This window comes from Diorhabda carinulata, chromosome 4, assembly GCF_026250575.1.
Source record: "Diorhabda carinulata isolate Delta chromosome 4, icDioCari1.1, whole genome shotgun sequence".
Classification (NCBI taxonomy): domain Eukaryota; kingdom Metazoa; phylum Arthropoda; class Insecta; order Coleoptera; family Chrysomelidae; genus Diorhabda; species Diorhabda carinulata.
The window spans coordinates 29,760,471-29,778,148 of record NC_079463.1 but is presented as its reverse complement, the minus strand read 5'-3'; the positions used below and the strand labels follow the sequence as shown (position 1 = coordinate 29,778,148).

Below are 17,678 nucleotides of genomic sequence, written 5' to 3'. Positions count from 1 at the left end.
TTAGCAGTTTCGTGAAGAAAATAGAAAAACTTACTACCTGGATGAAGCACGGGTAAACGCTGATTATATTAAGAATAAGGTTTGGGTGGACTCTTCCATACAATCCTCAAGGCAAGCATTCTTCGATGGACTTTCCACCGGAGCAAAAAACCCATTAGGCAGGTAATATTCCAAAAAAATATTTTACAAGCTTCTATTTAGTGTCACCTGTTTAGTATGTATGTGTGTAATCAAATCTAAAAAGTTCAATTTGCTTGACATCTAATTATATAGTTGTTTAATTTTAAATATCATGTTTTTGTGCTTCTTCCATTTTTAAAGCCATATTGTGAATTGATTCACTTTTTAAACTGGTACTAATATTGTTATAAGCTGATTTAAATTTTTTGAAGTCTTCATAAACTGGAAATTTGTACTTCGCCGACGTTATATTCACTAAATAAACTCCTTAACCGTCTGTAGGCAATTCGTTAGAACCTATGAGGATATAAACTTGATCTTGATGGCATGCTCGTAGCAAATGCTATTTTTTATAAGTTAATATAAGTAAAAACTTCTTCCCTTATTTTCTCTTCTTTCCCATTCTCCAGTTTGGGCAAATTGATCTGTTCCTTCTTCGCCTTCATAAACAACCAGATTTTCTTTATCGGTCGAGTAAAATTTATAGCGAGCAGCACGAGCAATTCTTGTATCGTCTATACAGTTATCTTCCTATCCTTCTATTCTAGATGTTCTCATTGTTTTTGTTCGTTTCTTGTCTACCGATGCCTTTCCAGTTATTCTCTACTATCTCAATAAGTTTTTGCTGTGTCTGATCTCGTTATACGCCTCGTTAATATTCTGTTTTGATGTCTTTAGTAAGGCATGTTGCTATTATAGTGGTTTTGTTGGTCTGTTTTTTAAACCTTGTGCTTGACGTCCTCGTAACCTCGCACTTCCATCCACACTCTCCATAGTTCCTTATTCTAATATTCCGTAACTGAAGCATTTGATTGTATATTGCGTTAGTTACAAACTAGCTTATCACAGCATTTCTTGATACTTTGCTTATACTATTTCAATTAACTTTAATAAGCAGATTCGAGAGATTGAAAATAAGTTGCTGTTTGAAAGTTGCAATATTTTCTATATATTAATTAATAACTAAATTTCTCCCCTTTTCAAAATGAAACGGTTCTTAATTGAAAAATGAAAATTTTTTATAGTTAGCATCAGTTATTTCCTATACTCTCAATTGAATTTCTTGTATTTCTTTAACTTTTTATACAATTCTTGTATAAATATATAAAATTATAAATGGATTTTCCGGCACGTTGTGTCTCCGAGGAATAGAAAGCGTTTAATATCATTTTATTATTCGCTAGCGTTCGATTGACTTTCAATATCGAGAAAATATATTGCGATCTTGGGAATACATCCTGATTACTGGAAAGAATACGGTGCTTCGAAAAATAATTCATAACAAATATAGTTTTTATACGAGGCCATTTGAAAGTTGTTCGTTGTGTATTCATTTACATATCGAAAGTTGCGTTTTGAGTGCTCCATGTAGTGAAAGTGACAGTTCTGTACTGCAAAACAATTTCGGGACGCTCTGGAGTAGACAACTTTAACTTCCTTAAATGTGACTCTAGCCACTTCAATGTTGACGGTTGACAGTTTCATTTCGATGATTGTGCATAACCTTAAATTTTCAATTTTCTGAAATTATTTGTTTTATTTGGGAGGTTTTGTCTAAATTAATGAATAACAATCAATGATGATGAGAAAGAAAAAATTAATATTGACATTGCAAATATCATTATATTGTTTAATAAAGAAAATGTTTATAATTCTCTATTATTTAATTTCTTTCCTCAGTGTAATTGAAAAAGTTTTGGTCGCCGTCTAAAAAATGTTGTGTACGCCGCGGCCGAAATACTATTTTGTTGGACTCGTCTGTTGCACTTTCAGTCTTGATTTTTGGATGTACATATCGTGAAATGTACATTTTAAAATCATCTATCGACAATAGTACATAATATAAATGCAAATTGAATGTTCTGAAAACTTTCTGATAGTGAATAAACTAATATCTAACCAAAGTTTCGACTAGTACGGAAAGTTTCCGTATGCAATTTGATATATAACTTTATAAATCCGGACTCAATACGAAAAATTTTGTTAAGACCAACATTTATAGATGAATAACTACTTTATTTTACAAGTATTCTTTCGTATTCTGGGATAAACAACGTTTAATCATGAAGCTACTCCATCTGGAGCTTTTTTAGTATTACGAAATAAGTGAGGAGGTAATAACTTTATGTGAGAAAATATATACAGAGTGTCCCACGACGAGTTAAAACTATCTGTATATGGCAAAACACTTATAGTAAAGTTTTAAATTAGCATTTGCAGGAATTGATATTTCGAATTATATGCCCTAAGTATTCCGTTTTCCTCTTTTTAATAGTTCTCCTTCTCTTAGTTCAGCTGTCCAGCTAAACTTCAAAGATTCTGCAAAATATCCACATTTCGAAAATCTCCAATTCATTAATTTCATAGTTCTCCAAAGTCCAACCTTCCATGCCGTAGAAAAGTACCGACTACACGTAGCATTTGATGAATGTTAATTGTAGATGAAGGTCAAAACAAAGATCAACGAAATTGCATTCGAAATTGAGTAGACCTCACGCTAAACAGCTGACAATATTTAGCCTTTAGTGCATGCGTGCTTTTTTCTGTGGCATCCTTAGTCTTGATATTTAATATCAACACCTCGTACTTTATTGATAATTCTTGGTTTTGGAAATAATATTATAAAAAGCCGCCGATTTGTAAAATGATACATATCCTGACAGAAGTTCTTGTATTTACTAATTTATAGTGTAGTGAAATTTAAGAAAATTCAATAACTGGAAGTATAAAAATATTTTCTGTTATGGACGAGAAAGAACTACTACAAATGTCGATATTAAACATAATATAAATCTAAGTGTATATAAAAATTTTATGTCAATAAATAACGAGAGTAAGAAGAGGTAAGAAGGATACTTAAAAAAATGTTCTGACCATTTTGTCCCTTGCCTTCACAAGATTTCATCTTATGGTTTTTCTTCTGCCCTTTTAATTATTTTGCTGTTTCTCTAGCTTTTTACTGTTCTGTTTCACATCAATATTTATTACTTCCAAGAATTACCATGTTTTTCTTTTAAATTTTATCGTTTCTATTCACTCATTGTAATTTAAAAACAAGAAACACTTTTTAAAAACAATGTTTTATTTATGTACAATTTGTTTGATGTTATAATATTTCGTGTCCCATAAATATCTTCCGGTAAAGTACATTTCTCTGCACGAACTTTCGAAGAATTATTTTTATTAAGCGACCCCAGAAGATATACTGCTAAATTTTATACAAAGAATGAGGAAGTTCATCGATTGCACGGATTTGGAGTGAGAGCAGCAGAATCCTGGCAAATACTGCCGCATTAATTTTAAAACGGTTTAAAATATGAGATTTGAAATAACAAAGCTGTAGGTTTTCAGTAAAACAACACATCCGACATTATTCAGATTGAATTCAATAAGAAATTGTATTTGTTATCTCTTAGAGATAAATTCAGATGAATTAATCATATTGGAAGATACAGAACTCTGTTTCAGGTGATTATTATCGAAGTTAGTGGAATGGTAATTGAGTTTAGTATTTCCTGTATCTTAATCTCCACCATAAGATAATATTCTGATAAACTGTCTAGAGTTTTAAACGAGAGTTGGGAACTGTCAATTGAAATTTTCATGAAAACCAAAATCTAGAATCAAATCAATAATACATACATGAGGTTAACGGGGCTTCAAAGCATTTAAATTTTGTTTTAGTGACGCATTTCAGATCCTCTTGTACTGAGTTATTCATGAAAATTGAGCCCCGTTTCTTGTTAATTTTGTATGTATCCAGCCTTGATTAGTTAAAGAATAATTTTCCTACATAAGTATATTAGAGTTGACAGAATTAGTTATGGAGACGTAGAAGACGACGTAAGAGGACAAGTAGCCAGAGCAAATAAGTCTTCAGAACGTAGTATTGCGAAAAAAATCCTGAGACAAGAAACAAAGATACGAATTCAGAAAACAACAATCAGAACTATGATGAGCTAAACATCAAAAACAAGGCCAGAAACCTGAGAAAAGAAACAACTCTGAAAATATTATTAGACTGAGAAAGAAGCGAAAACATCAAATGATATCATTAATGAATGGGTATTGCAGCTTAAGAAACAATGGTATTAGCATTAACTCGAATGATAGACGATAGACTGGTTAGGAAATTAATTGCTAAATCTCTTGATTGGAAGACGGAGGTCGATCGCAAAAGAGGTAGAGTGATAACCTAGAGCCAGGATGAGGAAATATATCTAAGAAGGAACAGGCGATTGACCTATTATGTTGGAAAAAAAAGAAGATAATTTTAGTTTTCCGCAATTTATTGCAACAAAAAGCATTCATTATAAGAAAAATGATACGAAATCATATGATGACACTGATTTAGGAAATTTGGTTGCTTAAAATTCAATAGATCCAGATTCCAAAATGTCACTCAAAAATCGAAACGTTTGTCGTAACGAACCACATTTAAACAGAATCTAACCTGTACAAATCAAAATTCACAGTCACAGTAGATGGTGACGAATCAAGACGATCGATATGCCGTCTTTCCAAAATTATCCATAATAGAGCGAAGACAATCCCCATTACGTAATTAAAGCAAGCAAGCAGTACTACAGAAAAGTTAATATTTAGTCTGCTTTGTTATACAATCTGGGATTCTTGTTTTTCATTGGAGGAACGTTAAATCAGCATACTTTTAAATTCTACAAAGATTCATTGACTTACTTGGCTAAATATTTAGTTTGTTGAAAGATCGTTGGAGAGATAAAGTATGACATAATAATTTACTAGATGCTCAGACTTCACAACGTATTTTCGAATTTAAATTTTCAAACTTTCTCATAGAAAAAAATCAAGGGAGGCAAGATCAGAAGGCCAAGGTGGTTACTCCATAAATCCAAGTATTCCGACCTGCCTTCCTTCAAACTGGTTGCCCAGAAACCGTTATGTCCGTGGACTCGATTATAATGGAACTCTAGAATTTGGTGAAAGCGACGGTGCCCTTAACGCTTTTTTATGAGCAACGGAAAGTTGTATATGTCATTTGTTTTTAGAACTAATTTCCAGGTCTTTTTATTTATTCGTTTACTTTCTAGAATTTTTGAAAAATGCGTTTTGGGTATATGAAGGAGTTTGTTTAGCGGTGTTAGTTAGTTTATAATAAATAGTCATAGTTGAAGGATATAAATATAGATATATATTAAATATCAGCAGAAAAAGAGCTATCAAAATATAGAAAGAAAGAAACAATTTCATTTATTTTCATTGAAGACTGTATTAGATCGATTATATATATTTATAAAAATGCCATATAACCAAAGTATATGTCAAAATTCAATTTTGACTAATGTTTTATGAAATTACGACAACGACGTAATTATTGTACGCTGATGACAAGATATACTATAAACTACTCGTATTAAAATCGAATACGTAGTTACTAACCTGCAAAACTAAGGTCTGATTACTAACTATAATTCCTGCAGTAGTATTACTGAGTAGTCTTTCACCGTTACGGAGCCACCACACTCTGTAAACCTGAAACCAATTAGAAACTTAATTAGTGCAATGGTTTTTCAAGAACTAAAACGGGAAGTATTCAAAAACTAAAAAAAATATAACAGGTTTGTTCCAGCCTGCTAGTCGGGACCGTACTTGGAACGGTTATCGGAAGCGTTTATATTTTCTGCACGGTTTTTCTAACAGTACTATCAACAAAGCCCCTCCCTGAACCTGTTCACAAACGATACCTAAGTCGATTGGAACGCAAAACAGAATCGTTCGAATAACGGTAAATGCCCGGTTGCCCGGTCGTGAACACATAATCTCTGCGCCAAATCGTCACCGTACCAAGGACGGTTGTTTTGATGGGTTGGAACGAATCTAACAATTCCATGCTTCAAATTTTAATTGAGATGAATAATAACATCTCTTGTTTATTGTTTCATGCGAACTGCATTCTCTTTTTGTAAGGTAGGTGCTGGGAGGCCCCATTTTTCATTTACTAGGAAAACATGGTGTAAGTCATACATATGATCGAGGGAGATTTAAGATACACTTATAAAATGATGAAGCTACACTAGGTGTTAGATCTTCAATGGTAAATTTAATTTTATACATAAAAAATTTTGTACTCGTTCAACGTTTTTCAAAAAGAAGAGCGAGTAACAATCGTTTGGGAAACGAGGATGGGATGAACCAAGCAATTCATCCCTTTTCTAAGAGAATTCCTTAAGATAACATACAGCTTTCAAATTCTGACAAAAGTGCATTGATGAAGATTGTGGTAACTTTGAACTTAAATGAAATCATTTTCCTAAAACTACTTGTGGTTTTCTTGTATCTCAAAATATATATCGTTACCTTCATAAATATTTTGTTTGCATTTATTACCTCATGTTTTTTTCTACCTCTGATTACCTACTACCGCTGATTATTTATTCTTGATTATATTATTCTAAACGTTTAGCGATTTAAATCGTGATGAATCAAGCAGGTATTTTCTTGGTCCACTTGGTTGTATTTAATTTATACTAAAAATGATAACAATCAGATAATTTTCGATTTCGATCAATACATTGGTTCCCTATTTTTAGATTTAACAATGCACAGTTTTCATTTATATTTTTTGCGTTTTTGTCCGTGGTATTTTCTTTTCCATCTTTAGCATTTTCGTCTCCCCTTATCATTTTAGTATCGTGATTGGGATACATATTTTCCTTTTCTTCAGATATATGTCAACAATGCTTGAATTTCTCTTCTTCCTTTTAATTTTCAAAAATCTTTCCGAAATTGAGTGAAATGCACATATTTCTTCTTGCAATCTTTTATCTAGAGCAGTGGTCGCAAAAATTTTGAGATAGTGCAGCATTTATAGCATTTATAAACCTTTTAGTGAGCTACCCTAGGAATATTGGGCCAAAGAAAGTACACAAAATGGAATTTAAACCAGTTTATTACAAACGAATATTGATTTCTAATATTAATTAAAATGAAATAAAAAGTTTAAATGTTCATTTCAATGAAAGGAGTGGAACTCTTTTTGGCCATCAAGTATTTTCTTGAAAATTGGAGAGTATGTTGTAGCCGCCATTCTGATGCCGTTGTCCAAATGTTCATCAGTTAGCATGTTTCTATATTTGCTTTTTATGAATTTCATACTTGAAAAAGATGCTTCACACAAGTATGTAGAACTCAACATAGCCTTCAATCTCAATGGAACTTGAACCACAATTGGATTCTTTTCTTTGGAGACTAGAGACCAGACATTTTGAGTGGTAGAGAGGGATTTTAGATACAGTTCATTCTGAAAAAAAAATAACTTTTATTTCAACGGCACCTTCATCTCCACACAAGCTGAAAAATCTTCTGCATCAATCCCCTACAAAGGAGGAGTTGACGAACTGTGCTACAATCAATATGCTTTTAAAATCTTGGAATTGTTGATCAAATTGTTGTTTCAAGTCTGAAAGAATTTCTACGTAATCTTGGTTACTGCTGGAGTGTTGTGGGGATTTTGTTTGTGTCAACGATCTGCTTCAGACTAAGAACGTACTTGTATTAAAACTGGGTTATATTCTTTTCCCACAGCTCGAGCTTTTTGGAAATTGATGTTACATCTGAAATCATTCAATCGATGTTCTTATCTTTGCCTTGAAGCTGCAAGTTTAAGCCATTCAACTTTTCAGTTATATCAGTAAGAAAGGAAAAATCTTGCAGCTACTCGTATGTGGAAATTTCAAGAATTTCACCAGTACAGGTAGCAACGTTGCATAACTCTTCCTCTAATAAGCCAATGAACTTCTGTATGTAGGAACAGATCACCATACTGGCATTCTAATTCTTCAATTAGTTTTCTTTTCTGAACAGTCGTCTTTGAAGTGCATGCTTACTATTTTGAGAACTGTTTTCATGACAGTTTTCATACTTAAGAACTTCCCACACAGTGACTGATGGTGTATGATGCAATGCTAAGATAAAAATTTTGGTATGTCACGGTCTTTACGACACAAGGCAATAAATCCTTTCTCCACGCCTACCATTGCAGGAGCTCCATCCGTAGCTAGGGACAGATTTAATAGCAGACATGATATTAGCTTTGTTTTCGAAGTTATCAAATATTGTATCTGCAGCTTCTAAAAATGCAGATTTCATCAACTCACCATCTTCGTACGGTTTCCTATGTTGAAAGATGACTTTGGAAACCCGGAATGATGCCTCGGTAGCTGCCTTGATCTTGTCTAGTGTCTTAAAAAATTTTATTGTTATGCATTTAGCTGAGATTTTAACTGAATCACTCTCTCTCTTCTCAGAGCTGAATTCAGCGGATAATCTTTTTCAATTCCACTGTGAACTGTCTTGAAATAATGCTCAACATTTCCTTTATTTCCAACAAAGACACTCAAAGTACAAAGTAAACATACATATTTATTTTTAACTTACGTAAAAAAGTATAAAAAAGTAAATAGTGATAGGTTTTCGGCTTTTTGTTTGAACTAGTCATAGTAAAAACAAACAAGGAAAGAGCTTAAATGAATTAAACACATACGGCACAGACATAACCTCATTCTGGCTACACATGACTAATCGGCTGCAGCGCTCCCAGACACTCAGTGTTGCCAACCTGCTTAGCGTCACCGTGAGCTACCCGAAATTACCCCGCGAGTCACCGGTGGCTCGTTATCGACTGTTTGGCGATCACTGATCTAGAGTTACCTAATATTATACTGAAGTAATTTGAGAAGTGATGTAAACGTGGTTTAATTTCAATAATGTACCAAAGCTAACGGAAGGAATTGTTTACTACTATTCTGATATCAATCATTGTCAAAGTTAAATTTATTGAAAACTTTCTCAAGCATTGAATAATGATAATTTACCTCCACAAATTTCAAATTTAGCTGATTGTATAGTTTCTGGATTATTAGTTGAAATGGCAAAAAGTGTATGTGAAAAAAAATATGGCAATAATGAAACTTGGTGACACAACAAAATTAAGTACATCGCAGGGTACTTTCAGTCTGTTCTATATAAGGCGAAAATACCCTCAACTTTATGTAAACTGTTTCTATATCTTCAGGAACTGTAAATTTCAAATTTCAAAATCACAGAATGATCTGGTGTGTACTCTCAAAACATTTAATAATCATTATTGATTATTCTCTGCATTTTGATTTCTATATTGATCAAATGAAATAATGAAATTATTATATCAGATATATAATATCTGGGTGATCTTAAACCAGCTCCCACGAGCAGTAAGTCATAACGCATGACAATCTTTATGAAAATCCTGTAGAAGATTGGAGCCTGAAACAGCATGTATAAATCTATTTTGCGACTTATCACAACATACACAGTTTTCATAAGGTCCAGAAAAATATCCAAAATCGGAAAGGCAACCCTATATAAGCATAAAAGGGTGACTTGCCTTGCAATAACAGACGCATCACGATCATGGTCCATGGCAGCATTACTAGACCTGTTAATTGGCTTTAAAGAAAGTGAAGTAATGAAGTGGGCGATAACAGCATATAAGAAACGAAATATGAAGCCCGGCAACCTAACTTCTAATCATCTAATCATTCTAAAAAAGTATCATATACCCACGCTATGTCTTCAAAATTATATTTCATCAAAATCTATGAAGTTACGATAACAAATCGACAGTAATGACCTAATGAAGCAATTGCGTTTCGACGAGACTTGAAACTGGAATATGAAAAAATATGGGCAAGAATATTTGTCCCAATAATCTTAAAATCCTCTATTTTCTAAACGGAAACATACGAGCATACAAATATCTCTATTCTACAGATAGCAGAGCAGCCCTCCAAGCATTGACTTTGATAAAATTGAGTCGAAGCTAGTATAGGAATGTACGCCTTCTCCAGGCTTCCCAAATAGCCATTAGCACGATAAACATGGAGTAATATCCCAGGTCTGAAACAATTGAGGATATTCCTTTCTGATTCTACATTATCCGAAGAAGTACCACCTGATGAATTTCAATGAAAATCTTGCCATCTCTTGTTATTTCTGAAAGGAACCAAAGAAAAAAGCCGAGCGCTTTTCCATGACTGTTCATCTACAAAGAATACGGTACTTACAGACACGCTTTTTAACCCAGAAGAGATGGTAAGCTATAGGTACACAATAGATCAAAAGTTTAGCGACATCAATTCACGGCCTTCACGTCCTATCTCATCTAATCTAATTGTTAATATAGAGTAATAGAAAGTTATCTTCAGAGTTGTGGCAGTGTAAACAGTGTGTTCAGTATAAATATCACCAACGGTTCCAGAAATTTCAATTCAGTTCTTGTACTTAGTTGCATCAGAGCTAGAACATTAGTATTTGTGTTATATTGGCTACCTTGTGAAGCCTCATTTACTGTTTGTGCTCTCATACAACGTATCAAGAGTTTTTTGATATCTGATAGTGAATACATTATTTACACTACCACTACATCAACACTCACAATTACACTGTCTGACGCGCGTTTCGATAACCAAGTTATCGTCTTCAGAGACTGAAGGTAAACCGAAATCTAATAACTTGACTTACCTGTTTTAGACTGAATTCTCCCACCCATAAACCTTCTCCCGCGAAAATTAATTCCAGCGGGAAAAATAACCGATCTCTTAGTATATATGAAATAAGCTGTGTCGATTGTGACGGAAAGTATATTGGGCAGACTAAGAGATCAGTTATTGTCCGGTTTAAAGGGCGCTTGAAATATGGACGGACCGGAATCATGACATATATATTAATAATGTAAAATTGTTAAAAAGTATATCTAATAATAAATTGTTGAATGCATTTGAGAGCTTTGAAATTGCTAGATGTAAGAGTAGTTTAAATAGGGACAAAGGCAAATTTCTTACAGCCCACTCTGTAGTTTATTAGTCAAAGAATGAATATGGATATTCCCGCTGAAATTAATTTTCGCGGGAGAAGGTTTATTGGTCGGAAAATTTAGTATAAAACAGGTAAGTCAAGTTATTAGATTTTAGTTTACAATCGGTCTCTGAAGACGATAACTTGGTTATCGAAACGCGCGTCAGTCAGTGTAGTAGTGGTGTGAATAGTGTATTCAGTATGAATATCGCCAACGGTTCCAGAAATTCCAACCTAGAGATCTGATAGGTTAATTATTTACAAAACTTTCTGCTTTTCGACTTGTTTTATTGATATAACCAACCAGTTCTTAATTGAATATTTAACAGTAATTAGCTGCCCCTTGGATGAAAAAAATCTATGAAATTATTGAAACCATCGTTACGTTTATATTGTATGTATATTCCTATTGTACGAAAACCTTGTTATTTTCAATCTCGTTTTTCAGTATTAGCTATTGAGGATCTCTGATAAAGACTCTTTTGATGTCGACCTGATTTTTCTTTATTTTGTGGTATAACTTGAAACTCTGTTTTCTCGTCTCTTGCTTATGTGTTCTTTCGTAATTGAGATTTGAGATTTTGCGAAGAAAATCCACTATAATACACTTAAACTCAACATATGGCTTTAGTAGAATGTCGAACTGGAAACATAAGTAGTACAAGTATCGATCAAAAAGATTTGTTCCAAATTTCAGATTCAGCTGAAAATATCCGGCGAGATCAGCAGTGCGGTAGTTAAAATAGTTTAAAAATTATATAAATATATTTTTAAACATAATTCTTGTCCATAAAATATACAGACCACAAATATTATCGCATCACTGGTATTTTGGGATATTTTTAATACTTAATTTTAGTTTTTTGGGACAAACTGTATATGTATCAACTTAATAGATATTTCTGGTTTCTTATCATGTCCAAAAAAATATAATAATTTCTTACGAATTTTTTTGGAAGCAAAAATGCTCGAGTACCTAAATCATTTCTGTCTTGGAGATTGCATTGAGATCGACAACTTTCTAGGCAAATTGTGTAATTGTATAGTGAAAATTTAAAGTTATTTTGTTAATAATGAATGTGCCTCAACGTTTAACAAGACATGTGACGAATGAAGAAGCCGCTAGATACCAAGAAACAGGAGAACTAACCAGAAGACCCGGACAAGGCCGCGGAAGGGTAACTTGGGTAGTCGATTAACAGATCTGTTGGCTGCTCGTAATATCCGAATAAGACTACAAACAATTCGAAATAGGCTGAGAGAAGCAAGTATACGAGCCAAAGTGCCAGCTAGAGGTCCACGTCTTACCAGAGAACATCGAGTAGCAAGATTGGAATTTGCTCGAGAACATGTAAATTGGAATATTCAAGATTGGTCCAATATTTTATTCACGGATAAATCAAGATTTTGTCTGTATTCATCAGATGAGGCGTGTACCACTATATAGGCGACGTGGTGAACGGCACGATCAGGTTAATTATTTCCAAACTGAAAGCTTTGGTGGTGGCTATATCATGGTATTGGGGAGGAATTTCTTTCGAGGGTCGCACGGAGTTAGTACCAGTGACTGGTGGAAGACTAAATGCTGACAGGTACATAACCAATATCCTAGAATCCTATGTAGTGCCCTATATGCCTCATATCGGTGAAAAATCTGTGCTAATGCACGATAATGCTCGTCCACACACTACTAGAATGGTTCGGTAGTACTTAGAAGAGGTCGAGATACCCAACCTGAATTGGCCTGCACGTAGCCCGGACTTTAACCCAATAGAGCATGTTTGGGACCATCTAGGACGGCAAATTCAGCAACATCCGGCACCAATAAGAACACTAGATGATCTTCAAAATGTTTTTTTGAAATTATGGGAAAACATGCCGCAATGATACGTTCAGAACCTGTTTAGAAGCCTTCCAAGACGAATGGAAGCTGTAATTAGAGCGAGGGGCGGCAACACACGCTATTAGAATTTCTTTGACTGGTTTTAGTTTAAGCACCGTTCATTTTTTTGTATAGATGTTTTGTACAATTTTTTTGATATTTTCTATGTTGTCCTCTGTAGATTAAACTAAATAAAATAAATGTTGCAAAAGGCATATGTATTGGTATTTTAATCCGTAATAATAATAAAATTCGAAAAACAGGCAACACATTTGGAATATTTGAAAAATAATGAGTGATGCGATAATTTTTGTGGGGTGTTTAGTTTATAGAGTACTACTTGACAAATACCACAGCAGCTTTCATCCGCCTCAACTTTGTCAATTTTATTCCTCTCTACTTCTTTGTATACTTTAAAGTTTGAAACCATGAGTGATGAATAGCAGCTTACAGTATAGAATATGTCGAATATTATAAAATGCTGTTAATTCTTAAGTCCTTTATTGTTTGGTTACCTTAATAAAAAATAATTTGAAACTTGATCTATCTACTTTTTAACATTAAACTTGAAGAAATCATACGTGTTATCATGTTCTATTTATTTACGTTAATCTATTAGTTTCATTTCAATTACTTGTTGAATTGGAAACATAACTTCTTCTAATATTCTTGCACCATTAAAATTTTTCTGACACTTTCCACAGCTACGATTCCCTCTACCTACCTATCCTCTTGCATTTAACTGCAACCACAGCCTAGTTTAAAGAAAAAAATAAGAGTCGGGTAATGTGACACGTAATTTGAAGATATCATAATTGATAGAGCTAGAAAACAGTGACAAATCAATAGACTAAATGTGTATCATGATAGACACAGACATCCCATTCGAAGTACTAATCATGGGTTAACAAGAATCTTCTGAAAACTCCAAATGCTTCTCTATATCTCTATATCTATACAAAGATAATTGGAAGTTAGTTTGAAGATCTATATTGGTTAAAGAATCAGAGATTGATTGGAGAAACACTCCACACTTAACCTTATCATAACCTTATCAGCTAAAAAGTCTGAGGAATTTCTCGATATGCCCAGAAACCCGTGGCTGGTCTTCTGATAGGATACTGTTCCTTAAAATACTACTTTAAGACTATATGACAACTGCAGCTGCTGCGAACGAGCCATAGAGACTGCAGACCATCTACTCTGCGAATTCCCTGCCAATTTCATCAAATGTTTTAGATATCTCGAAGGAGTGCTAACACCTTTGGATGCACGATAAAGAAAGCTAGAAAAATTGCTTCCTTTGGGAAGCATTTACGTATAGAAGCAGAACAATGAGATGCAGAATTATGTACAAAATATCATGGTTGAAATGCCAAAACGATTCCCCAAATAATCAAAAAACTATGGAAGTAAAAAGAAAAGTGAACAGCGAAGAAGACTGACGTTCTAAAGGAATGATACGGGGGGTAGTAAGATGCTGTTTCTGGAATGGATCGTTCTTTGGGAAGAGAATTTCGAAAGGGGTGGGTAATGACTATGTAATTTGAGATAATTATCAAGATTCATTCACAAAAACAGGGTCCGTATATGAAACATAGTTAAATAACCATTATAAGTTAAGATTTAAGTTATTTTTTCAAAATGGTGATGATTTTGAATATTTTAATTGATCTCTACAGAGCTATATTCAATTTGTTCTAGAATTTCATCTACAGTTCATTTTCAGTCTCCATAGCGCTTTGCTATTCAATACTTTAATCAGAAAATGCATGACATCTCTAAAAACATGCAAATCCTTTGCGCTCGACAATATATCCTGTCTTACTAAGGTCATGATTGGTAGTGAGATGAAGTGGACTTGTTGTTTTGCTGGAATCGATTAGCTCATGAAAGAAAATCGATTTATCCAATGAAGTTTGCAGCCGCCACGAGATGGAACGATTTGTAAGGAGGGGGTAATGCGATGCAACGAAGCTAGTTAGGTTATTCTTCTTTTCTTTGTAAGTTCATTTTCTTTATTTGACTACGCAGCCATCTAAAAGTATTCTTAATGAGTTAGAAGAATATTCTAGATTCTCGAAGTGGTTATAACATCAATGCACCCTCGCTATATAGGAAAAAATATTCTTGAGATCTAAATCTATCTGATAAATTGATAAATAAAATAAAATATCGTCATTAAGTATGCAACTGATACCATTTAATACATCAAGAAAGCCAATATTTAAATTATTCATATATTCACTGTTTGATGAAAGGTTATGTTTCCTCAAAAATTTGGAACTACGCCTAAGATCGAGACGCAGGGATTTTTCATATCGGACAGTTTGTCGATTAGAGTCGAAGTAAACGGGGTTAACCTAGAAAAATTAATTTTCAAAAATGTTTGGAACGACTATCACGTTCCGGCAGAGTAACCTAAATCACCTTTCTCTTAAAGAACATAAATACAAGGGTGGTTCAAATAGTAACTGTAATTTTGCTATTAAAAAAAGTTACAGAGGTGAAATCTTTTTAAAAAGTTTTTTTAAATAGTCTCCGTTACACTCTACACACTTTTGCCACTTTTTCGAAAGCTTTTGGATGCCGTTTTAGTAAGAATATCTCGGCTTGTCAAGGAATCATAAACGCCCCAACAATTCTGTCTTGGCATTGCTTTCGAATCGTATTCACCAAGTGCCTTTTCCAATGAAATAATCAACACTATAAGAAGGGTCTTCCTGTATTTTCCAGCTCAATTCGTTCAATATAAAGTGAATGTCAAGCTTTTGTAGATGGCTTATCGGCAGGTTTTAGAGGCCTATCTGGAAAGGGAAGTCGCATTTTTATTATCTATTTGGTTATCCTCAAATAAAAAAAAAACCCAAACCGAGAAGAGTCGTTTTTGCTTGCAGGCTATCTTTTTGTTTTCTTTTAGCCAAAATCGCCGCTTTTCCCGCTCCAGAAAGTCAGACCAACGCAAAATACGTTAGTTGATAGTATATAACTCTTATTTGAAACTTTCCTAACTGTTTAGTTCTTCGAGATGATTTGAACTCAATATACTATAATAGAGCGTGTATGATTTTGTGCAGTATAAAAAATGTTTAACTTGATAAATACCAAGAGATTTTGTTAATATATACGAAGAGAAGATAGAAAAACGAAAGATAGGCCATTACCAATTATTAATATTAGGAAAATTGGTTTTGCTTATTGGTTATTTATGTCGAAAAATAGGTATACGAGGATGGCCTCAGTAGTATCTGGCCCAGAAACTAAAGAAAAGAAAGAAAACTAAAATTTTGGAAAAAAATACATACAATCCTTCTTCATCGTTGGAAAATCTTTGAACATCAAGCCATTTTTTCAAGTCTGGGGAACAGAAAATAATCCGAGGGGCTAAATCTGGCGAATAGGGTGCATGAGGTAGCAATTCAAACTTATATTCATTAATTTTGGCCATTGCAATATTGGATGTGTGAGATGGTGCATTGTCTTGATGAAATAACACTTTCTTCTTAGCCAAATGCACCTATTTTCACTGGATTTTTTCGCTCAAACGTTGCAATAAGTTCGCAGTTTCCTCGCCGTTGATAGTTTTATCTTTTTCAAGATAGTCATTGGAAATTATCCAACCCGCATCCCAAAAAACCGACGCTACGACCTTGCCTGTAGATGGAACGGTCTTTGCGTTCTTTGGAACCGGTTCTCCCTTATCAGTCCATTGGTTTGACTGTTCTTTTGTTTCAACCATGGTTATGAAATGGCGTAAAAATTCGGCATTATGTGAAACATTGCCAAACATTGTGAGCAAACGCGGCGCCCATCTAGTGCACAGCTTTCTCATGTTCAAATTTTCAGTTAATATGCGATGTACCGCACATTTTGAAATGCTTACTATGTCTGCTAGCTCGCGCAGTTTCAGTCGACGATCATCCAGTATCGCTTTGTGAATTTTAATCAAAATTTCTTGAGTCGTCACCTAATTTGGTCGACCACTGCGATGCTGGTCTTCGCCCCGTTCAAACTCTGCTACCCAATATTTTACTATTGATAACGAACGAACGAATTCATGTCACGAATAGCGAGATATCGTCAAAAATAGCTTTTCACCCCTTTATTTAAGATGACGGCCGGGGGACCCCACAAACTTAGGATTAAGCTTTTCTTTCACCCCCCACACATCGGTAAAATAAAATTGCGTCCTTAGAAAAACTCAATGTAAGGGTACTAAAATTGTAATTGTAATTATGCGTCAAATCTTCACTATTAAAACGATTAAGCCAAGACTGTGTCGTACGCTCGTTAAAAGTGTGTTCATCTTCAATTTCATATATTATCCTTAATGCCACGGCTGCTTCAAACTTTCCAAAAATGTTCCAATAATATACGAATTTCATATTTATCGCACTTCTTACTATTTATGACAAAAACGAATTACTAGAGACTAGTTTTAACCAGAAACAAGTGTCATCAATTTAGTTATGTTAGTTTTTAATCTCTAAATCATGTCAGAGATTATAAGTAAGATTGTCCAAATTATTTTGTTCTTTATACTTTTTGGTAATAATATCTGAAGCTTCCACTGCACAATCAACTGTACATCAACTGTACTGTAAATCTACTTTAAATTACGCAGTTTTGTGTCAAATTGATATCTACTTATGTTGGTAGATCCATCTGGGGCTCTGAACCTTAATTAAAAAATTGATTCGACGTTGTGTCATCTGTGTCAAACGTCTGGAATATAATAGTGGTT

General features: G+C 33.8%; 1 protein-coding gene across 3 annotated transcripts in view; it reads right to left on the bottom strand.

Moving 5' to 3' along the window:
• LOC130893358 (hemicentin-2-like) overlaps positions 1-17,678 on the bottom strand; it is a 482,155-nt gene that overhangs the window by 66,400 nt on the left and 398,077 nt on the right. For all 3 annotated transcript variants that reach the window (XM_057799386.1, XM_057799387.1, XM_057799388.1), the window contains one exon: positions 5,599-5,691. In XM_057799386.1, coding sequence (XP_057655369.1) covers positions 5,599-5,691 — 93 coding nt within the window. The remainder of the gene's footprint in view (positions 1-5,598; positions 5,692-17,678) is intronic.